The 25,899-nt window shown below is 36.9% G+C and overlaps 1 protein-coding gene across 2 annotated transcripts in view; it reads right to left on the bottom strand.

Annotated features, from left to right (window-relative positions):
• ADK (adenosine kinase) overlaps positions 1–25,899 on the bottom strand; it is a 566,284-nt gene that overhangs the window by 74,815 nt on the left and 465,570 nt on the right. For both annotated transcript variants that reach the window (XM_055425401.2, XM_055425402.2), the window contains exon 9: positions 21,388–21,502. In XM_055425401.2, coding sequence (XP_055281376.1) covers positions 21,388–21,502 — 115 coding nt within the window. The remainder of the gene's footprint in view (positions 1–21,387; positions 21,503–25,899) is intronic.

The following is a 25,899-nucleotide window of genomic DNA, read 5'->3' as shown; positions in this document are numbered from 1 at the left end:
AACTATCCTCCAACTAAAAATAAATTTTAAAAAAGAGTTCACCAAAATTTTAATATATGGAAATTAAAGTTAATGTCAAAAGAATATTAATAATTAAGGTTGCAGAAAAATTTTTTAAAAGTAATGTGCTTCAATCATCCCTAAACCACTCCCCTGCTCCTGGCCATGGAAAAACTGTCTTCCATGAAACTAGTTCCTGGTGCCAAAAAGGTTGGAGATTGCTGATATTAAGTGCAAAATAATAAGACAAAAAAATAGGCCACTTTCTTGGGACAAGAAAAGTTCTAAATATAGGAACTTAAAATAGTTTAATAGAAATAGGGAAAAGCTAAATAAACTTTAGGGACCAAGATTAAACAAAGGGGGAAAGTCCTCAGGAATACTGGCTTCTATAGGGCTACTTTAAAAATCAATGATTCAAAAATGATGTGAGCTTCTTAAGACGTTTACCTGGGATAAACTGTCTGATCCTAATAATAGGAACAAGGCAACAGTTAAATCTTCATTTAAATAGTTTTTCATATTAAATGTAAAAACACTTTATTCCTTTTAACTGAGGAAAAATTTAGCTGTTCAATTATCTGAATTATACTTATCTGCTACCCTTCCAAAGATTTTTATCTGAGCCAAAAACTTGCATGCAGTGTTTAAGCCAAAATAAAATTTTGCCGCCAAGTTGTAATGTTCTGCAAAATGAATTTTGGTGTCTAACTGAATTGCAGAAAAATCACATACTGGGTATAATCAATAATTTGAAAAATATTTTGTAATATTTAATATCTATTTGTATACTTTCAAGAGCTTTAAATTATAGAAACTGATTATATAGAGTTTTAAAACACAATGGATACATTCTCTAAGAACTATTTAAGCTAATGTCTATCTATCTAGGGCTTCTCAAGTGACTCTAAGGTAAAGAATCTGCCTGCCAATGCAGCAGACACAGAAGACATGGGTTCAATCCCTGGGTCAGGAAATGACAACACACTCCAGTATTCCTGTCTGAAAAATTCCAAGGACAGAGGAGCCTGGTAGGCTACAGTTCACAGAGTTGTAAAGAGTCATACATGATAGAGTGACTGAGCTCACTATCTATCTATCTATCAGTGTGTAGCTAAACATATCTGTCATCTAGATACCCATTCACATACATGAAATGCATTTATATAGATACACTCTTTTTCATCAGAATGTTTTCTAGCTCTAACAGATTCTAACTAAAGAGTATTGGAGGGTATTTGGGAGAAACTCTAAAAAACACAGTTAACCCAGTATGGACTAGTTCATACATAGATGCTTTCTTGGATTAAGGGGGCCCTGGGTGTATTCCTACATTAAGATTTATTGTTATTGATCTTACGGTTAAGTATGTAACAGGGAAGGAGACAGTGATCATTTAAATAAACATTCTGAGGTACACTGTGAGCCAGGGGTTTTCCAACCCTGGTGCTATCCATATTTTGGGTCAGGTAATTCTATGTTGTGAGTTGCTATCCTGTAAATTAAAGGATGTCCAGTGGCATATCTGGCCTCTGTCCATTAGATACTAGTAGAATTCCCCAACCCTCCTCTACCTATTCCATTGTGACAACCAAAAAGGAAAGAGAAAACTGCTCCAAGTTGAGAACCACTGCTGTAATAAATACATGAGGCACCATAGTACAGAATAGATTATACTAGATTAAGAATCAAAAGGTTAGGTTCTATTTCAGCTGTTTCTGCCTTTAACTTTGGGGTCATGGGGAAATTACCTAATCCAGCAGTTTTCAAAGTGAATTATGGAGTGCAGTATTACCAAATCAGCTAACAACCTTATATAACAAATAGATCAGCCCACTTAACTTTCCAGGACCATATACTTTTCAAATTTATAATAAAAGATATTTACTAAGGACATTAGGTTCTATTGCTATTGCTTGTAATAAACCAACTCATACATCATAAACAGCTAGAACAGTTGAAAAAAATTTTTTTAATTTTTAAATAAATGAAGTATTTAATTTTTAAATACTTGCCAAAGTAGCCAAGACTTGATGGGACAGGACCTCTGAGAAAAGAGAACCTTAAAGAGCTATGTTGATGTGCTAAAAGTTGACTTTCTCTTTCAGGGCCTGGAAATTCTTGGTTCTGGTAAATGGCTGAGAATCTGGGGAACTGGCTTATGATAAGAGGGCTTCCCCTTAGCTCAGCTGGTAAAGAATCTGCCTGCAATGCAGGAGACCCCTGTTTGATTCCTGGGTTGGGAAGATCCCCTGAAGAAGGAGCTCAGTTCAGTTGTTTAGTCATTTCCGAATTTCTGCGACCCCATGGACTGTAGCACACCAGGCTTCCCTGTCCATCACCAACTCCTGGATCTTGCTTAAACTCATGTCCATCAAGTCAGTGATGCCATACGACCATCTCATCGTCTGTCATCCCCTTCTCCTCCTGCCTTCAACCTTTCCCAGGATCAGGGTCTTTTCCCAAGGGTCAGTTCTTTGCATCAGGTGGCCAAAGCGTTGGGACTTCAGCTTCAGTCCTTCCAATGAATATTCAGGACTGATTTCCTTTAGGATTGACTAGTTGGATCTCCTTGCAGTCCAAGGGTCTCTCAAGAATCTTCTCCAACACCACAGTTCAAAAGCATCAATTCTTCAGTGCTCAGGTTTTTTACGGTCCAACTCTCACATCCATACATGACTACTAGGAAAACCAAAGCTTTGACTAGACGGACCTTTGTTGGCAAAGTAATGTCTCTGCTTTTTAATATGCTGTCTAGGTTTGTCATAGCTTTTCTTCCAAGGAGCAAGTGTCTTTTGATTTCATGGCTGCAGTCACCATCTGCAGTGATTTTGGAGCCCTAGAAAATAGTCTGTCACGATTTTTGTTTCCCCATCTATTTGCCATGAAGTGATGGGACCAGATGCCATGATCTTAGTTTTCTGAATGCTGAGCTTTAAGCCAGCTTTTTCACTCTCCTCTTTCACTTTCATCAAAATGCTCTTTAGTTCCTCTTCACTTTCTGCCATAAGGTTGGTGTCATCTGCATATCTGAGGTTATTGATATTTCTCCCGGCAATCTTGATTCCAGCTTGTGCTTCATCCAGTTCAGCATTTTGCAAGATGTACTCTGCATAAGTTAAATAAACAAGGTGACAATATACAGCCTTGTCATCCTCCTTTCCCAATTTGGAACCAGTCCATTGTTCCATGTCCAGTTCTAACTGTTGCTTCTTGACCTGCATACAAGTTTCTCAGGAAGCAGGTCAGGCAGTCTGGTAGTCCCATCTCTTGAAGAATTTTCCACAGTTTATGGAAATGGCTATCTAATCTAGTATTCTTGCCTAGAGAATCCCCATAGACAGAGAAGCCTGGCAGTCTACAGTCCACAGGGTCGCAGTCAGACATAATTGAGCGACTGAGTGTACAAGAGGCAACAAAGCCAATGGGGTTTCTGGCAATCTCCAGGCCTGGTGAGACATACCTGGAGTGAAGGCAATCTGAATTGAAGTGTCATGATCATGAAGGGGAATACAGTGGAGTAAGACTGGTACTCAGGGGTTTTCTCCTTTGAGGTATCTGCCAAATTTGTAAGGCAGCAGGACAAGAGGTCAACAGGTTAAGTAGAAGATCTCTAAAAGGCAGAGTAATGTTTTGGGGAGGTATATGGTGCCAAAGAAAACCTACCAGTGATTAGGGATCCTATTAAATACCCCAGGATTTCAGGAGACCTGCAGAACTTCAGGAGTGAGGGGGGAAAAAAAAGAAACAGAAATAGACTGAGCCTTATAAAAACTGCAACAAAACCTTGTGCTGGTTCACTTTCTGATCTAGCATTACTCTAGCTGCCTTCTACAAAAAGATAGCTGTGTCACCAACAGAAATGCTATAATTTATTAGGGATAAAAGAAACAGATCTACAGATAACTGAGATACATCTTTTGGACATGCAGTTTGCTATTACTATAATTAACATGTTTGAAAAATTAATGACAAGGTAGAGGATTACATTACAAAACTGAGATCAATAAAAAAGAATCAAATAATTTAGAAAAATGAAGAATGTGATTACCAAAATAAAATCAACAGATGTGTTGAAATGCAGATAGGAGAAAGCAAAAGAGAAAGGATTAGTGAATTAAATACTAGGTCACTGCAAAACACACAAGCTGAAGCCTGAGGGAAGAAAAAGGATAAAAGATACAAAAAAGGTAATAAAGACATATGGGACACAATGAAAAAGGCCAAAGATATGTGTGATTGGTCTCTAATTGGAAAGACAGTTCAGTTCAGTCGCTCAGTCATGTCCAAATCTTTGCGACCCCATGAATCACAGCACGCCAGGCCTCCCTGTCCATCACCAACTCCTGGAGTTCACTCAAACTCATGTCCATCGAGTCGGTGATGCCATCCAGCCATCTCATTCTCTGTCGTACCCTTCTCCTCCCGCCCCCAATCCTTCCCAGTATCAGAATCTTTTCCAGAGAGTCAACTCGTCACATGAGATGGCCAAAGTATTGGAGTTTCAGCTTTAGCATCAGTCCTTCCAATGAACACCCAGGATTGATCTCCTTTAGAATGGACTGGTTGGATCTCCCTGCAGTCCAAGGGACTCTCAACAGTCTTCTCCAACACCACAGTTCAAAATTCTTTGGCGATCAGCTTTCTTCACAGTCCAACTCTCACATCCATACATGACCACGGGAAAAACCATAGCCTTGACTAGACGGACTTTCTTGGCAAAGTAATGTCTCTGCTTTTTAATATACTATCTAGGTTGGTCATAACTTTCCTTCCAAGGAGCAAGCGTCTTTTAATTTCATGGCTGCAATCAGCATCCGCAGTGATTTTGAAGCCCCAAAAAATAAAGTCTGACACTGTTTCCACTGTTTCCCCATCTATTTCCCATGAAGTGATGGGACCAGATGCCATGATCTTCGTTTTCTGAATGTTGAGCTTCAAGCCAACCTTTTCACTCTCCTCTTTCACTTTCATCAAGAGGCTTTTGAGTTCCTCTTCACTTTCTGCCATAAGGGTGGTGTCATCTGCATATCTGAGGTTATTGATATTTCTCCCAGCAATCTTGATTCCAGCTTGTGCTTCTTCCAGCCCAGCGTTCCTCATGATGTACTCTGCATATAAGTTAAATAAGCAGAGTGACAATATACAACCTTGACCTACTCCTTTTCCTATTTGGAACCAGTCTGTTGTTCCATGTACAGTTCTGACTGTTGCTTCCTGACCTGCATATAGGTTCCTCAAGAGGCAGGTCAGGTGGTCTGGTATTCCCATCTCATTCAGGATTTTCCACAGTTTATTGTGATCCACACAGTCAAAGGCTTTGGCATAGTCAATGAAGCAGAAATAAATGTTTTTCTGGAACTCTCTTGCTTTCTCCACGATCCAGCGGATGTTGGCAATTTGATCTCTGGTTCCTCTGCCTTTTCTAAAACCTGCTTGAACATCTGGAAGTTCACGGTTCACATATTGCTGAAGCCTGGCTTGGAGAATTTTGAGCATGACTTTACTAGCGTGTGACATGAGTGCAATTGTGCGGTAATTTGAGCATTCTTTGGCATTGCCCTTCTTTGGGATTGGGATGAAGACTGACCTTTTCCAGTCCTGTGGCCACTGCTGAGTTTTCCAAATTTGCTGGCATATTGAGTGCAGCACTTTCACAGCATCATCTTTCAGGATTTGAAATAGCTCAACTGGAATTCCATCACCTCCACTAGCTTTGTTCGTAGTGATGCTTTCTAAGGCCCACTTGACTTCACATTCCAAGATGTCTGGCTCTAGGTCAGTGATCACGCCATCATGATTATCTTGGTCGTGAAGATCTTTTTTGTACAGTTCTTTTTTGTACAGTTCTTATGTGTATTCTTGCCACCTCTTCTTAATATCTTCTGCTTCTTTAGGTCCATACCATTTCTGTCCTTTATCGAGCCCATCTTTGCATGAAATGTTCCCTTGGTATATCTAATTTTCTTGAAGAGATCTCTTGTTTTTCCTATTCTGTTGTTTTCCTCTATTTCTTTGCATTGATCACTGAGGAAGGCTTTCTCATCCCTCCTTGTTATTCTTTGGAACTCTGCATTCAGATGCTTGTATCTTTCCTTTTCTCCTTTGCTTTTCGCTTCTCTTCTTTTCACAGTTATTTGTAAGCTCTCCTCAGACAGCCATTTTGCCTTTTTGCATTTCTTTTCCATGGGGATGGTCTTGGTCCCTGTCTCCTGTACAACGTCACGAACCTCCGTCCAAAGTTCATCAGGCACTCTATCAGATAGACAGGAATGCAGTATCTAAAGAAATAATTACTGAGAATTTCCCCAAATTGTTAAGCAACATTAAGAAGATGATCCAGAGACAAAGATGAAAGAAGCACTAAAAATCCCAACAGGATAAATACAAAACCAAATAAAAAATTACAGTCAAAGATAGAGAACAAACTTATGTCTGCCAGGGGGGAAGGATCGGAGTAAGAGTTTAGGACTGACATGTAAACAATGCTAGATTTAAAATGGATAACCAATAAGGTCCTACTGTATAGCACAGAGAACTCAGCTCAGTGCTGTGTGGCTACCTGGGTGGGAGTACATTTTGGAGGAGAATGGATACATGCTATATGTATCACTGAGTCCCTTTGTTGTACACCTGAAACTATCAAAGTATTGTTAATTACCTATACTCTAATACAAGATAAAAAGTCAAAAAACAAACAAATCAAAGTTAATGTCAAAGAGAAATCCCAAAAAGCAGTAAGAGAAAATGAAAATACCATGTTCAAAGAACCAAGAATAAGACTAATGTCTGGCTTCTCAACAAAGTTAAAAGAATCCAAAAGATAATGGAAGGTGATCATTAAAGAGCTCAAGTACTACCACCCAGTATATCGAGTTCCATATTCACTGAAAGGCAAAACAGAAACATTTTCAAGCAAAAACCAGAAGAATTCACACACTGAGCGAAACACTAAAAGGGGAGCTGTTCAGGCAGAAGAAAAATTGTATAAAAATTTGTAAATACTTAGATGAAAACATGGAAATGCGAAAGGGAAAGAAAAACAATGGAAGGAGTATATTCAACTGCAGCAGAGAACAGTATTTTGTCACTACAAGGCATTAAGATATATGCAGAATTAAAATGAATGACAACAATAATACAGAAGATTGAAAGGTTTAGATGGATTAAAAACATTCTAACATCCTACTATTGTATGAGAAGTGGCAAAAGTTATGGTTTATATTTGACTTTAATAGGTCAGGGATAGATTCTGTAATGTTCAGGGTACACATTAAAAGATACACCACTGGCAAACATATAGAGATAGAAATGAGAATTAAAAACACCTGATTAAACCAAAAGATTCAGGAAAGGACAGAAAAAAGAAAACAAATATGACAAAATAGAACATGAATCCAATTATATGAGTTATTTATATTTAATATAAAGATTCCAAAAGATAGATTGTCAGAATTGAAAAACAACAAAAACTATATGCCAACTGCAAAAAAATAAAAATCTTAAATTAAGACCAAAGGAAGGTAGAAAGTAAAGGAATAGAAAGACAAACACCAGTGCAAATAATAACCCACAGAAAGTTGGCATATTTACACTAATAACAGATACCACAGACACTGAGGCAAGAGGCATTATTAGAAGTAAAGAGGGACATCTCCAAATGATAAAATGTTCAATTTATCCTGAAGATAAAAGAATTCTAAACTTACATGCAGGGCTTCCCTGGTGGGCTAGTAGTTCAGAATCTACCTGCCAAGGCAGGGGACATGGGTTTGATCCCTGCTCTGGGAAGACCCCACAAGCCTCAGAGCAACTGAGCCCAAATGCAGCAACTAAAGAAGTCTGCATGCCTAGAGCCCATGGTCTGCAAGAGAAGCCACCACAGTGAGAAGTCTGTGTACCACAATGAAGACTAGCTCTCGTTCACCGCAACAAGAGAAAGTTCGTGTATAGCAAAGAAGACCCAGGGCAGCCAAATAAATAAATATTAAACAAAATAACTTATGTGTGTGTAATAGGATACCTTCAAAATACATAAATCAAAATTTGACAGAACCAAAAGGAGAAATACACAAATTCAAGTCAGAGTAGGACTGTTTAATAAACTTCTCTTCATAACTGATAAAACAAGCAGACAAAAATAAACAAGAATATAAATGGTCTGAACTACAAACTTGACAAACTTGACCTAGCTGTATATATAAAGACCATATATAAGAATATCAGCATTTTCATTTTTTTAAATGCCCAAAGAATATGTATAAAATTAATCGTATGGCATGCAGTAAAAACAAAATTACAACAAATTTTGAAGAACTAAAATCATCCAACATATCTGATCACAATAAAATTAAACAAAGTAGAAACAAAAAGATAATTAGGAAATCTCCAAATATTCGGAAACTAAGCAAAACTTTCTAAATAACTTAAGGATTTAAATTTCAAAGATAAAAATTAAACTAGATAATTGAGAAAAATCAATGAAGGCAGACTTGATTCTTTATAAGACTAATAATAATTGATCAACCCTGTGGAGGCCATCAAAATGTGCCTCTCAGATCTGCCATGTGCCAAAACTGACTGATGGAACTAGCTATGTTCTGAATCCATCACTGCTTTCATGCTGGGTCCATGCTTCCCAACAGCATGGGACTGAGCACAGCAGGAAGACAGTGGAGTTTTTTTTTTTGCTGTTGCTTTATTTATTTATTTGCTGTTCTGGGTCTTTGTTGTGTGGGCTTTTCTCTAGTTGCAGTGAACAGAGTCTACCCTCTAGCTGAGGCGTGCAGGCTTCTCACTGCTGTAGCTTCTCTTGTTATAGAGCACAGGATCTTAAGCACGCAGGCTTTGGGTTGTGGCGTGTGTGCTCAGTGGCTGTGGCTCCTCGGCTCTAGAGTACAGGCTCAACAGCTGTGGCGCATGGGCTTAGTTGCTCCACGGCATGTGGGATCTTCCTGGACCAGGGATCGAACCCAAGTCTCCTGCACTGGCAGGCAGATTCTTTACTACTGAGTCACCAGGGAAGCCCTAGAATCCTATTCTTGCGAGGTGGGACTCTGTTCGACAGCCTGGCTTGATGAGCAACTATGGATTGAGGAATCCTCACTGTTGTTCTCAAAACTTAACTGTATTACAACCTAAGCCTTTTCCTACTTCCCTTCTTTCCTACCTACTTTCCTTCTCTGTAATACAGGGAACAGACCTGAATCACAATTTGGCAGGTCTCTTTGCCCCCTCTGAGTGCCATCTTATTATCCTTCACAGGTGTTTCCTTCAATAAATCTTTTGATGTTTAACTTCATCTTTTCAAAAATGTAAACAATTAATTATCTGTGGCTGGCTGGGTCTTTGTTGCTGCCCACCAGCTTCCTTTAGTTGAGGTGAATGGGGGCTACTCTCTAGTTGTGGTGTGCAGGCTTCTGTTTACAGTGTCTTCTCTTGTTGATGAGCACAGGCTCCAGGGCACGCAGGCATCAGCAGTTGTAGCATGCCGGCTCAATAGCTGCAGTTCATGGTCTCTAGAGCATAGGCTCAGTAGTTGTGGCACATGGGCTTAGTTGCTCCGAGGCATGTGGGATCTTCCTGGACCAGGAATCTAATCTGTGTCTTCTGCATTGACAGGTGGACTCTTAACCCTGGATCACCAGGCAAGTCCCTCTAACTTCATTTTGGCATCTACTTCTTGGAAAAGCCTAACTAAAGTAAACTTCTAGGAAGTGATCAAGGAAAAGAGCAGAAATTTAATTCCAAGGTCAGGAATTTTAAAAAGATCATAAATCCTATAGTAAGCAGGAAGGTGAGAGGATAGTATGAATAATTTTATGCTAATAGATTTTTTAATATTTAGATGAAGAAAAGTCCTAGAAAAAGCACAATTTATCAAAACTAGCATAGAAAGAAATGGAAGATACACATTCTGATTCAATGAAAGAAGCTGAATCTGCAATGAAAAGTCATCCAACAAAGTATTTCCTAGACCAGTACATTTTGAAGGGTGAACTCTTTACAATATTTATTTAAAACTAACATCAGTGTAACAAAACTCCTCTAGAACAGAAAAAGGCACTTACCTAATTCACTTTATAAGATCATCATAATGTTACTATCCAAACTAACAAAATGTTATAAGAAAGGAAAATTATAAGGCAAACTCTCTCTAAGCAACACTGCAAAAATCAGAAACAAAACATAATCAGATCAAATCCAATGATCTAATAAAAGAATATCACAATTATATTGGGATTATCTCAAGAATGCGAAGGTGGTTTTACCACTCCAAAACCAAGCTATAATTCACACATTAAAAGGAAAAGAAGGAAAGAAATCATAAAGCAATTTTACTAGATCAGGACAGTTATTGGATAAAACGCAACACTCCTTCATGAGTAAAAAATAGTGTTAACAACAACAATAAAATTCTTAGTAAACTATTACTGGAAGGAAACTTCCTTAATCTGATAAAGAATATCAACAAAGAGACTATAGCAAATATCATTTTTGATGAAGTGCTGAAGGTTTTTCACCTGTTGGAAATGAGACAAAGATGCTCAAAATAACCATTTCAACTGTACTCATATTTGATATGCTGTATTGTGCTAGATAATACAGTTGAGAAAAATTTTGAAAGAAAGCAAACAACTGTGGGACTTCCTTGGTAGCTCAGTGATAAAGAATTCACCTGCCAATGCAGGAGACACTGGTTCAATCACTGATTGGGGAAGATCCCACATGCTGCAGAACAACTAAGCCTGTATGCCACAACTACTGAACCTGTGTCCTAGAGCCTGTGCTCCATAACAAGAGAAGCCACCACACTGAGAAGCCCTCACACCACAACTAGAGAGTAACTCCCTCTTGCTACAACTAGAGAAAGCCCATACAGCCAAAAAAAAAAAAAAGTAAATATTTGGGCAAGAAGCAAAATTGTAAATCTGTAAATATTCACAGATGATATTATTACAAATATAGAAAATCCTACAGAACCAACAGATACATTACTAAAATGAATAAAAACAAGGTCACTATAAAAAATCTATACATCAATAAAAAACAAATAGAAACTGAAATCTAAAAGGATGTCATTTAAGGAGGGATAGCACTAAAAGACAAAAAACTTGGAATCTTACAAAGATAGATATTACAAGACTATTACACTGAAAATAACAAACATTTTGAGAAAAATTAAAGACCACTTAAAATATCAGAGGGAAATACTCTATGGATTAGAAAACACAATATTATAAAGGTATCAATTTTCTCTAACTGAAATGCAGATTCAATAAAATCTCAAAAAAATTCTATTAAGAATTTGACAAAAAAATAAAATAAAACTTTAGAGGGGGGATAATAAACAGATTCTAGAATTTATATGGAAATGCAAAGGACCAAGAAGAACCAGGAGAGTCCTGAAGAATAAAGTTAGAAAGCTGATAATAATTAGATAATAAAGGTGATTACATAAACTAAGTAACTGACAATGTAAACCAGTATAAGAATAAAGAGACAATGGAATAGAATAGTTGAGAAAAAGAATCACAGATATAAGATCATCTGAAATATGACAAAGGTATCAATTTAGTGCAGTTAGGAAGAGGATGGTAGGTCAACTGGTTATTCATATCGGTAAAATGAATCAATCATGGCTTCTAGATCACACCATATATAAAAATTAGCTCTAATTCTAGATGGACCGTGGATCTACATGAAAAATTTTTAAAAATTAAAACTTTAGAGAATCCCTTGGACAGAGGAGCCTGGTGGGCTGCTGTCCATGGGGTCGCACAGAGTCGAACACGACTGAAGCGACTCAGCATGCCTGCATCCGTTGGAGAAGGAAATGGCAACCCACTCCAGTATTCTTGCCTGGAGAATCCCAGGGACAGAGGAGCCTGGTGGGCTGTCGTCTATGGGGTCGCACGGGGTCGCACAGAGTCGGACACGACTGAGCGACTTAGCAACAGTAGTAGCAGTAGCAGCAGCTCTAATTTTAGATGGACTGTGGATCTACATGAAAAATTTTTAAAAATTAAAACTTTAGGAAAAAAGAATAGGAAAATATGAAGACATGAGCTTGGCATATGTAAAGATTTTCCTCAAAAGAACATGAAAGTTTATTTATCACAGAAGAAAACACTATAAATTTGACTATATTAAAATTAAAGACTTTTCTAGGATACTTGCATCCTAAGGTTCACTGCAGCACTATTTACAACAGCCAGGACGTGGAAGCAACCTAAATGTTCATCCAAAGAAGAATGGATAAAGATCTGCTATACATACATATATATATCTATGATGGGATTTTACTCAGTCATCAAAAAAGAATGAAATAATGCCATTTGCAGCAACACAGATGGACCTAGAGATTGTCATACTGATGAAGAAAGTCAGAGAAAGAAGGACAAATATCATATGATATTGCTTACATGTAGAATCTAAAAAAAGCACACAAATGAACTTATCTACAAAACAGAAATACAGTGACACATGTAGGAAACAAAACTTATGGTTACCGGGGGAAAGGGCGGGGAAGATAAATTAGGAAATTGTGATTGATATAACACACTGCTATATATAAAATAGGTAACTAATAAAGGCCTAACTATAATTGAACTTCATTCAATACTCTTTAATGGCCTTTATGATAAAAGAATCAGAGTGATATACGTATATGTACAACTGATCCACTTTGCTGCACAGCAGAAACTAACACGACAATGTTAATCAGTTATACTCCATTAAAAATTAAAAACAAAACATTACATTAGTTTCAGGTGCACAACAAAATGATTTGATATTTACATACATTGTGTGTGCTACAGGAAATAAGAATATAAAATAGAATTTTACAGTAAATAAATATAGTTAAAGGCTTTTCTAACCAAAAACTTGCATGTTAACTGTAAGAATTATAATCAATAAGACAATTAAACGCAAAAACTTCAACAAGAACTTCACAAAACTAGATATTCAAATGTTAATAAGCAGATGAAACTATGCCCCACCTCATTAGAACAGGAAAATTTCAATTAAAAGCACAATGAGATACTAGTACATACTCACCAGAATGACAAAACTAAAAAGATGGATAGTATCAAATGCTGGTGAAAATGTGGGGTGGGAAAGTCATTCTATATAAATTGGTACCGTCAGTTTGGAAAATTCTGAATTGTAACTATGGTAGTGATTACATAAACATACGAATTTGTCAAAACACAGAGAATATGACACTATAAAGAGCAAATTTTTTACTTATTTAAAAAACAATTATCCTTCAATTAAAAAATAAATTAAAAATAAACCTAGATATAAAAGGAAATCAAAGTAGAATACAAACTCTAACAAATATAACTATTATAAATGAATAATGTAATCATATTGAAGTGGATGGAATAAAAATAACTAACTTTTGGAGTTACTTTTGGGTATCAGCATCTTGACTGCAGGGAGATCAAACCAGTCAATTCTGAAGGAAATCTGTCCTGAATATTCAATGGAAGGACTGATGCTGAAGTTGAAACTCCTATATTTTGGTCACCTGAAGCAAAGAGCTGACTCATTGGAAAAGACCATGATGCTGGGAAAGACTGAGGGCAGGAGAAGGGGATGACAGAGTATGGGATGGTTGGATGGCATCACTGACTCAATTGACATGGTTTGAACAAACTCTGGGAGTTGGGGATGGACAGGAAAGCCTGGCATGCTACAGTCCATGGGATCACAAAGAGTCGGACACGACTGAATGACTGAACTGAACTGGCTAGATACTGTAGGGTCAAAGACAAAAATAACTGTAAACTAACACTGTATGTCAAGGAAATATGTTTCACACAAGGGTATGGGAAAGCAATTAAAAACTACTTTGTTGTTTAGTTGCTAAGCTGTGTCCAACTGTTTTGCGACCCCATGGATTGTAGACTGCTAGGCTCTATGGGATTTCCCAGGCGAGAATACTAAAGTGGGTTGTCACTTCCTTCCCCAGAGGCTCTTCCCGACCCAAGGATTTGAATATGCATCTCCTATATTGGCAGGCAGACTCCTTACCACTGCGCCATCAGGGAAGCCCAAAACTACTTTAGGATGAAACAAATAGTAAGTATAGCTTATATAATGAAACCAGAACTTTCAATATCAGAGTAAGAAGTTATAAATAAGGAAAGGAAGAAGTTCAGAAAGAACTTTATTGTTGGACTGGAATCAAAGGTATCAGTCTGAACTCGTGGAATTTAAATATATACATGGATAGAGAAATAAATATAAACAGGTGTAGAGTCATGGGTATTTTTATATACATATACTGCCAATCTATTTGTAAGAGGGCCTAGAAGCAATGATTCTGAAGTAGCAATGAGCATATCTAGGACCCAGATTTGGGTTTCTAAAAACACTTGCTAGTAAAAGGAGCTGGGGTTATTTGAAGAAGTAGCTGAACATCTTATTTTGTCAAAAAGGAAGGTAGTGCTTAAAAAAGTATGGGGACAGAGCAGGATAAAAAGCCTATATATTGGGTGATTCTATTTTAAAAAGAGGCAAAACAAATTGTTAGCAGAGAAATGAAAATAATGGGTAAATTTGGTGGGTGTAATGATTAGGAAGGGAGCACAAGGTGTGGGTTCTAAAGTGCTAGAAGGGTTCTTTTACTTGATTTGATGGTCACTGGCATAGGTATGAAAATCATAGGCATGTTGTGCCAACATATTAAAAATCTGAACCAGTTGTGTATCCATACTATATTTCAAAACAAACCATATGAGATATTTTATATTTTGATTACAGTGGCTGTCCCATGTTAATTGGCAAAATATATGTGCATTCTACCATATGTAATCTATACCTTAATAAATCTGAATAAAGGTCCTTTCAAAAACAAATTCTATAATAAGGCTAACATTTGCCTAGTGTAGGCTGTCTTCCATTTTGCTTTCTAGCTTTGATAGATAGGTGGGTGTTCAAAGAAGTCTCATTTCTTGACAAGCCTGAGATCACTAAACCAAACAAACCATGCCCCAAAGATAATACTTTGTCAGGAACATGACAATTCCACATATGTCATTCTAAATTATTTTGAACCTCTGGATTAATTAAAGGATTTTGTCTTTTGTGATTATAAAAAATTTAAAATGGAATATGAGTTAATAAGTTACCTTTTTACATTAATAGTTAAGAAAAATACATATTGTGTAAAACCTCATCTGGTAAGAACTTTTTCCTAAGAATGCCATACATAGATGTTCTGAAAGAATGCTACTTAATTTGTTCCATCCACATCATTACCAGTACCTATGCCAATAAGAACAAGATTTAAAATTGGTTTGGCTGTAGTGGGGAACATTTTCAAAGTGACTTATAATAATATTTTATAGCAGTAGGGGTTGTGATGATGTGCTGACATTATTCTTTCAGCTGCTGAGATTGTTTTTCCTTTAGAGTTTGCATTTTCTTTTGCACACCTTCTGTGCTTTATGCCTACCAGAATTGCAAATCACACTGAGCTTTTCTTAGAGAGTAATAGACAGCCCTGAGTGTTTTCAAAGAACATGAAAACTTAACTAGCAAATGGGGTGACAAGTTTAAGGACTCAAGAACATGAAGACAAAAAACTTCAATAACCTCATTTACTCATAAGAAAATGACAAAAGACACTATGATGTGACTATCTTAAATTACAAACTTCCCAGAGGCAGGAGACTATTTAAAGTAGTATGTATATAGATTGCTTTTTATTGTGGATGAGTCCCTGTTACTTTGTGATTTATTGAGAAAGAGAAGGATTCAACAAGGCCTGACTTATTGAGGCATTAGATGTTTAGCTGCTAAAAGATTTTGTTTCCATTATCCCAAAGGATCATAGAACTTGAAGCAACGTTATCAAATCACCTAATCCAGTAGCTCTCAAAGTGAGAGAAGAGGATAGTAACATTGCTATATCACCTAAGGGGCTTCCGTGGTGGCTAAAACAGTCAAGAATCTGCCTGCAATGCTGGAGATCTGGGTAAGATTCCTGGGTCGGGAAGATCCCCTGGAGAAGGGAATGGCTATTCTAGTATTCTTGTGTGGCGAATCCCTTGATCAGAGGAGCCTGGCAGGCTACAGCCCATGGGGTCGCAAAGAGTCGAACTTGACTGAGTGACTAAGTGCACACACATTATCACCTAAGGGAGTTTTTCAACAAATTCACAACCTTGCACTTCTCTTCCCCCAGACTCTATCACCTCCATTCTTATACATCTTCTCGAGGATATATATTCTAACTCCTCACAAGGATGTATCAGGTTGAGGGGAAGGTGTTTTTATGAAGGGAGGGCAATTATTGACCAAAAGCCCAGTGATTATAACAGCACCAGTTTTCCAGTCGAGAACCTCTGACCTAGTCTGTTTTTTTCTTTTAGGGCACAATTACAATTCAAACAGATCAGAAAGCGCTCTGGAAGTATTCAGAAAAGTCTACAGTTTATTCTTCAGTGTACCTATTTTATTGTCTCATAACAGCTACTGTGTAAAATGTGTTATTTTCAATTCAGAACAAAAGTCCTATTGCTTCTTCCAATTTTCAGTGATATATTTAGTACAGAAACTTGGAAAAACTTAAACTTGCTACAAAGATATAAATATGTATATATGTGCATATATGTATATATTTCTACATGTGTATGTAGAAAATCTTTTTTTCCACAACAGTCCTTATTTTAGTAAGATGTGAATATTTGAAGACCTTATTAACAGCTGCTTTGCGGTAGGTAATCTTCAGTCTTAGTTTTTCAAAAGTTTATAGACACAGAAATGATTTCCCTAACCTGACTCCCATGTTACCAATAGGTTCATTCAACATTTATTAAAAGGATCAAAATGGATAGAATCAACTTTTCTTTCCTGCCTTCATCCCGAGTCTCTTACTCATTACTTTCCAGTCCCTCTCCAATCCCCTCACTCCCCAAAAAGCTCCGAACTCAATTAGCCTGCAAGCAATGAACCAATGATTAGCATATGACAAAACCTCTGGGCTGGAAGGATAGAGGATGGATTCCCAAATTAAATAGAAGTAACCAAAAAAAGAAAAAAAAAAAAAACAACAGAGTAAGTGGAAAAGTCTTTAGATTCACAAGCAATTTGTGGAAGAGGAATTCAAAGAATTACATTTATAATGTAAGAGAAAACAGTTTATGGACTCTATCTCAAAAGGAGAAAGGTCTCCAGAATTAAATACCAAGTAAACTAATTTTGTTACATTTATTGCTAAATGCCACAAACTTAGCAATGATCATTTAAAAGTACTCTACAGCGCAAGGTTTAAGGAACAATGATTCCTAATTAGTGTTTTAATAAGTGTGTTAGCACTGCCTTGTGCCATTCTGGAATGTCACTTATAGTAAATTAAGGGATACTTTCTTTCCCCATCTTCCATTAGTATTTTAATGCTAGGAGGTGGGAAAAAGCTGATCCATATTCAAGAGGGAAGGAGGAAAAACAATAACAAATTGGCATCTCTTCTGTGAATTGCCCCACAGGCCAAGCATTTTTATGTTCTTAATCATTATTAAATGACTTAACATGACACCCAGAGCCTGGCGAATGATTGCATCCTGACATGAGAACGAATTACAAATGAAATGAAAGATCAAGCCGTATTAGAGGATTGCCTCTGGGAAATGAAAATCTTTAATTCTCTTTTATTATTGACATTTATTTGGCTGCCATGAATAGCAACACAGCAAAGAGATTCAGCTATGCTTCTGCATTGAATAGCTTATCCCAGGGCTCAAAACTGCATTAACATTTATCATGTTTGCTTTTGTAGCTGACACCACTGAACAGATTCTCTATCCATCTTGTATTTATCATGCATTGCAGATATAGTGCATCCTCTAATTTAAGTTCATTTTCATAGAGTAGGAACAGCAAAGATTAGCCAGTGTCTTTCCTCAAATAAATTCCTGCTGGTAAGCATCCCTAAGCATGGTTTAATAGATTTAATAAAGAACAAAATGAGTTGACAAGGAAATTCAGTCATAGGAAGGGGAGGCTAATTTTAAAGGTTTCAATTTTGGGAAAACTGTGCAAATTCACAATGAGGAAGACACTTGTACAATATGTAGATCTGGAATATATAAAGCCTGAAAATAAATGTCTCCATAAAGAGCAACAAAATGCATGTTTTGAATCTGAAGGCAGTATACCAGTTCCTGTATGATAAAAAAATCTGCATGTTTTTCACTTTTCCAAAAAGAGTTCATTGCTAAGACAGGAAAAGGCCACATGGTCTAGGAAGACAGCAATCCAGGTAGTTATTATCAATGCAGGGCTATCTTTTCATGACCCTTTTCTCCACTGTACACATTTACAACATGGCTTTTCCTGTCACAACAATTAAAGATTATATACTACCTGGTGCCTCTGTTTTCATGATCCTCTTTGACTGGACTGCCCTCCTTTCTTTAAATTCCTCCTAAAATTCAAGACTTAGCAAGGATATCAGTGCATCTTAGGAAAGGTCCTTAATAACTCTGAATTTTGTCTGAAAAATTATTTTCTTTTTTACTTTTCTTTCTGTTTCATTCACTTTTAATTATGGATATTTTAAAACATATGTAGAAGTGGAAGTAATAACATAATAACCATCCGCCATATATCTATCACCCAGCTTCCACAATTATTAACTCATGACAAATCTCATTTCATTTATCATCCCACTTCACTATTTACCACTCACTGAACTGATTTTGAAACATAATTTTAAGTAAACTTCTCAATCTTGATTTTGACAATTCTAAAATAAGAAAATTGAAATAAATTAACTGTAGGGTTCCTTTTTACCACAATTTGACAACAGTTTCTTCTTTTACCTATTTCAGGCTTATATATTTAATTCAATAAAAAACCTACTACATATTCTATATAGCATCTCTCTTCAATGCTTACTGATCTCCTTCTTTGAGTCAATACAACCCATATAGTCTTACCAATAAATAAGAAACATAATTATACTCTGTTGTATTCATTGAGTTTTTCATGTGGCGCTAGTGGAAAAGAACCCAACTGCCAATGCAAGAGACATAAGAGACGTGGGTTTCATCCCTGGGTCGGGAAGATCCCCTGGAGAAGGAAATGACAACCCACACCAGTATTCTTGCCTGAAGAATCCCATGGACAGAGGAGTCTGGCGAGCTATGGGGTCGCAACCATGGGGTCGCAAAGAGTCAGACACGACTGAAGTGACTTTACATGCATGTATTCACATTTTGATGCGTACCAATTTTATTTCTCAGCTAGATCTTTAGTCTATCTTAAATTTCAGTGTTCTGCAGAGTACTAAACAAACACAAAACTAATAATTGCTATTGTTTATAACAGTTATTAATGAGCTGATTGGTTTTAATCCTAATGATTCAGAAAATATTTAGAGGTTTTTTATTTTGGCTTTAACAGTAGGCAGCATCATATTGACAATATTACTTATTTCAATGAATAAATGTTTGTTTATTAGATAAAATTCCTATTCTATTTCTATGACAGTTATAAAATAGATGGCTGGGTAAAAACAGAAGTGAGGTTTTCTTCTTGAAGTTTAAAAATAAGAAACTTACTTCTGAATTCTACTTGCTCATAATCAGATAAATTTATTTTATTCAAGCATGGTACTTGGTAAGTAAAGTTTATTTATTTATTTTCAGGAAAGACATTGCTAGACTGACAATATCTCCAAAATTTCAAAAGAAACAAAATCAAAGTGGAATTACTTAACTGAATTTTAATAAATATAAGTTCCTGAAACATTTTTTTTTACTGGGAGAAGATAGCTGTATTAATTAAAATAAACAATAAAAGGTACATTTTTACAGATATAGAACAAACAGTCCTAAAATTTGCAGGGGACCACAAACTACCATGAATAGCTAATGCAATCTTGAGAGAAAGAATGAGGCTAGAGACATCACACTTCCTGATTTCAAATGATATTACAAAGGTAGAGTAGTCAAAACAGTACAGTACTGCAGAATAAAACACACACATAGGTCAACGGAACAGAACAGAGCCCAGAAATAAACACACACGTATAAGATCAATTCATTTATGACAGAAGAGCCAAGAGGACACAACAGGGAAAAGATAGCTTCTTCACAATAAGTGGTATTGGGAAAACCAGACAGCCATAGGCAAAATAATGAGACTGGACCACCGTCTTACAACATACATAAACATCACCTTAAGGTGAACGAAAGACTGGAAGTTAAGACTTGAAATCAAACAACTGTTAGAGGGAAACAAAGGGAGTAAGTCCTTGATGTTGGTCTTGATGATGAATTTTTGGACTTGACACCAAAAGCAAAGGCTAAAATAACAATAATAAGTGGGAGTTAAAACTAAAAAAAAAAAACTCCTGTATAGCAAAGGCAACTATTAACAAAGTAAAACACAACCTACAGAATGGGAGAAAATATTTGCAAGTCATATACCTGATAAGGGGTTAACATCCAAAATATAAAAAGAACTCATACAACTCAACAGCAAAAGAGCAAATAATCCAATTTAAAAAGGGACAGAGGATCTGAATATACATCTTTTCAAAAGAAGACACCAGATGGCCAATAAGTACATGAAAAAGGTACTAAAAATAACTACTTATCAGGAAAATACAAATCAAAATTATAATGAGGTATCACCTCAGACCTGTTAGAATGGCCAAACTATCATAAAGATAGGATATACCTGTTGGCAAGAATGTGGATAAAAAGGTACCTTTTTGTACTGTTGGAGGAAATGTAAACTGGTGCAGCTGCTATGAAAAACAGTACGGAGGCTCTTCAAAAATAAGTAGAACTACCATAAGATTCAACAATTCTACTTCTGAGTCATTAAGGAAACAAAAACACTAACCCAAAGAGATATCTGCACCCCCATGTTCGCTGCAGTATTATTTACAATAGCCAAGACATGGAAAAAAACCTATGTGTCCATTGATAGACATTTAGGATGGACAGACTTCAGAATGGATAAAAATAATGTGGTACATATACATCAGCTCACGCATGTGTGCACACACATGGTGAAACATTATTTAGCCACAAAAAGGAAATATATTTGAAACAATATGGATGAAACTTCAGTACTCTATACTAAGCAAAATAAGTCAGACAGACAAATACTGTATGATCTCACTTATATGTAGAATTAAAAAAATAAAATAAAAAAGTCACAGATACAGAGAACAGATTGGTAGATCCCAGTGGCAGGAGTTGGAGTGGGCTTGACAGTGAGTAAAGTACATGAAGGAGATTTTAAAAAGAAAAATGTACACTGTTTTGAGTAAATTATAATAGAAAGTATATAAAAATTTAAAATAATGTTTAATCTCCATAATACTGGGTTTTTCCCCACAGCTTCCCCGTGTACCTGTAGCCAGTATGGTATCCTCTCTCCCTTGGGTGAAAATCACGATTCGCTGCCTTTTTGAGTTGACTTTTGGCAGAGCCTGTGTCTTTCTGGCTATTTCTTTAATGTCTTCAACCTATTAATAGAAAGGAGGAAAAATATGCTCATAACCAATACAATAAACTAAAATTTTATAATAGATTAAGGAATTAGTTTCTCATGCTCAAAATGAGAGACTTGATCATAGAGTTATTACATAAAAATATTAACTACGTACAGAAGTAAACAGAATAGTACAACAATCTTCAAGGAAACTGTCATCAAGCTGCAATGATTTGATATTTATGATGAATCTTATTTCTATTTATCTACCTACCTTTCATATTATTCTTAAGGAAATTTCAAATACTATATAATGCCACATGTAAAATGCTTTATTATGTATTTCTGAAAGGTAATTATTCAAACAGAACTATTATCATACTTTTAATTAATGATAATTCTTTAATATCAACAAAAGTCAGTTTTCAAATTTCCAATTAATGAGAGATTTGTAAAAAAGAGTATTACTGAATTATTTTAGAGGTTTACAGAGAGAGCATAATTATGCTGATTCTGGAAACAATGCAGTTAATATAATAAATTTTTCAAAGAACTAAAATGAGAGAGATGCCAACCATTTTCTAGAGACTTAGCTTTTTTAAAGACAAAGTTTAAAAAGGTACAAATTAGTTTTAGAAACCCTCATGCCGTTTTTCATGATCACATAGGCTGCAAAGTTTTACATCATAAATGTTCTGTCTTGAAATCTAATTTTTGAGCTATGGGTTAGATTTTTAGAACCATGTTTTCAACTTTTTTGAATTAAAAAATTCATTTTCATTAGTTTTTAAAAAAAACTAATTTATTTTATTTTTTTGGTTACGCTGGGTCTTCATTGCTGCATGCATGCTTTCTCTAGTTGCAGTAGCAGGGGCCATCCTCTAGTTGTGGTGTGCAGACTTCTCACTGTGCTGGCTTCTCTTGCTGTGGAGCACAGGCTCTAGGCACATGGCTTCAGTAGTTGTGGCTCATGGGCCTAGAGCTTGCAGGCTTTGGCACTTGTGGCAGGTAGGTTCAGTGGTTGTGGCACACGGGCTCAGTAGTTGCAGCATGCAGACTCAGTAGTTGCAGTGAACAGGCTTAGCTGTTCCTCGGCTTGCGGCATCTTCCAGGACCAGGGACTGAACCTGTGTCTCCTGCATTGGCAGGCAGATTCTTATCCACTGTACCACCAGGGAAGTCCTCAATAATTTTAGGTAATTTAAAAACCCATGTTTGAATTCAGAGGGCTGCTAAAATTGTCCATGGTCTGCAGTTTTTTGGTAGCTTCCTCTGTCACTGTGCAAAGTTTAAAAAAGTTATGGAGAGAGAAATATATATCAGAGTGGAAATATATCTAATAAAAGAAATTAATTAGGATATATAGGACAGAAAAATTTAGGTAAGCAAAACAGACAAGTCACACTGGCTACAGACAACATCAGAAACCATGATGTTTTTAAAGGTATGACAATCTTTAATGAAATAGTTGTATGCTGTTTAATCACAAAATACTTAAGAAATTCTGGATGCTGTATAAATCTAAGCTTCTCCTAAACCTAACATCATGACTCCTGAGGACTGGTATTTCTAAAAAAAAAAAAAAAATAGCCATTTGTGGTTGGACAATGCTGCTGACCTTTCAAACATGCTGACTACTTCACTTTTATTTGCTTATTTTAGAAAAGAACTATGCCTGAAACTCTGATAAGATGAGAAAAGAAATTCCCTCAGTTTGAGGGGAAAGACTATTAAAAATGACCAGTAACATTTGAAAGTGAAGTCGCTTGCTTAGTCATAGTCATGTCCAACTCTTTGTGACCCCATGGACTGTAGCCTACCAGGCTCCTCTGTCCATGGGATTTTCCAGGCAAGAATACTGGAGTGGGTTGCCATTTTCTTCTCCAGGAGATCTTCCCAACCCAGGGACTGAACATGGGTCTCCCACATTGTAGGCAGACACTGTACCGCCTGAGCCACCAGGGAAGTCTATCCCCCCAAATGACAGTGTCTCATAATAATGTTTCTAATAAATATATACATTAAAATTACATATAGTCTCCAAATCTCTCTACTACAGACATATTTTACTAATATAGGATTTTTGCTTATGATTGAGTACAGTTCATTTTTAGTAAAGATAGGAGGCAAAGTTCAGAAAGACTCACTCTGCCACCTTAGAAGTGGAATTTTATGCATGTACTGGATGATTTTTAAGTAGAGATCCTTCTTAAAAGTGGTATAAGGAATAAATTAAGAGCGAGATTTGGTTGTCTATACCAACCCTGTGAAAAAAGAGAATGTTTTGTGGGAGTTTTGGTAACCTAATTAAAGCAACATGTTTTTCATGCCTCAAGTTACACCTTATAAAAACAGCAATTCAAGATTGAAACAAACTTTTCAAATATAAAAGATAAATCTTCACAGAAAGATTAAGCTTTATTCTATTTGTATCCATATCTATAGTTCCATTGTGCACCAAATCAAAGTATCCCACAGTAGGCTTTGAGGAGTCATTGCTTTGCCCTCAACAGATGATTCCCATCTAGTATAAAAGCTTTTCTTAAAACTTCAATTTTGTCTTCCTAACAACATATATTGAGTTCTGTAAAACTTTAAAACATGAACCTCTTCCTTATCTCCTGGTAGTTCTTTCTCCCATATATTTGCTCTAACATATCTTAACAGAATGATGAAATTACAAGGGATTTTAGAGTATGACACAACTGAATTTACTAATTTTGACGTTGTTGTTCAGTTGCTCTGTTGTGTCCGACTCTTTGTGACCCCATGGACTGCAGCATGTCAGGCTTCCCTGCCCTTCATCATCTCCCAGAGCTTGCTCAAACTTATGTCTATTGTGTTGGTGATGCCACCCAACCACTTCTTCCTCTGTAGTCCCCTTCTCCTCCTGCCCTCAATCTTTCCCAGCATAGGGGTCTTTTCTAATGAGTCAGCTCTGTGCGTCAGGTGGCCAAAGTATTGGAGCTTCAGCTTCAGCATTAGTCCTTCCAATGAATATTCAGGGTTGATTTCCTTTAGGGTTGACTGGTTTGATCTCCTGCAGTCCAAGGGACTCTCAAGAGTCTTCTTCAGCAGCACAGTTTGAAAGCATCAATTCTTTGGCTCTCAGACTTCTTTATGGTTCAACTCTCACATCCATACATCAGTTCAGTTCAGTTGCTCAGTCGTGTCTGACTTTTTGCAACCCCATGAGCTGCAGCACTCCTGGCGTCCCTGTCCAATACCAACTCCCGGAGCCTACCCAAACTCATATCCAATGAGTCGTTGATGCCATCCAGCCATCTCATTCTCCGTCGTCCCCTTCTCCTCCCGCCCCCAATCCTTCCTAGCATCAGAGTCTTTTCCAGTGAGTCAACTCTTTGCATGAGGTGGCCAAAGTATTGCAGTTTCAGCTTTAGCATCAGTCCCTCCAATGAACATCCAGGATTGATCTCCTTTAGAATGGACTGGTTGGATCTCCTTGCAGTATAAGGGACTCTCAAGAGTCTTCTCCAACACCACAGTTCAAAAGCATCGATTTTTTGGCGATAAGCTTTCTTCACAGTCCAACTCTCACATCCATACATGACCATGGGAAAAACCATAGCCTTGACTAGACGGACCTTGGTTGGCAAAGTAATGTCTCTGCTTTTTAATATACTATCAAGGTTGGTCATAACTTTCCTTCCAAGGAGCAAGCGTCTTTTAATTTCATGGCTGCAATCAGCATCTGCAGTGATTTTGGAGCCCAAAAAAACAAAGTCTGACACTGTTTCCACTGTTTTTCCATCTATTTCCCATGAAGTGATGGAACCAGATGCCATGATCTTCGTTTTCTGAATGTTGAGCTTCAAGCCAACCTTTTCACTCTCCTCTTTCACTTTCATCAAGACGGTTTTGAGTTCCTCTTCACTTTCTGTCATAAGGGTGGTGTCATCTGCATATCTGAGGTTACTGATATTTCTCCCGGCAATCTTGATTCCAGCTTGTGCTTCTTCCAGCCCAGCGTTCCTCATGATGTACTCTGCATGTAAGTTAAATAAGCAAGGTGACAATATACAACCTTGACGTACACCTTTTCCTATTTGGAACCAGTCTGTTGTTCCATGTCCAGTTCTAACTGTTGCTTCCTGACCTGAATACAGGTTTCTCAAGAGGCAGGTCAGGTGGTCTGGGATTCCCATCTCTTTCCAAATTTTCCACAGTTTATTGTGATCCACACAGTCAAAAGCTTTGGCATAGTCAATGAAGCAGAAATAGATGTTTTTCTGAAACTCTCTTGCTTTCTCCATGATCCAGCGGATGTTGGCAATTTGATCTCTGGTGCCTCTGCCTTTTCTAAAACCTGCTTGAACATCTGGGAGTTCACGGTTTACATACTGCTGAAGCCTGGCTTGGAGAATTTTGAGCATGACTTTACTAGCGTGTGAGATGAGTGCAATTGTGCAG

Source organism: Moschus berezovskii, chromosome 12, assembly GCF_049115385.1.
Source record: "Moschus berezovskii isolate FMDL1 chromosome 12, NW_MosBer_1.0, whole genome shotgun sequence".
In the NCBI taxonomy this organism is placed as follows: Eukaryota; Metazoa; Chordata; class Mammalia; order Artiodactyla; family Moschidae; genus Moschus; species Moschus berezovskii.
This window is presented reverse-complemented; position numbering and strand designations above follow the sequence as displayed.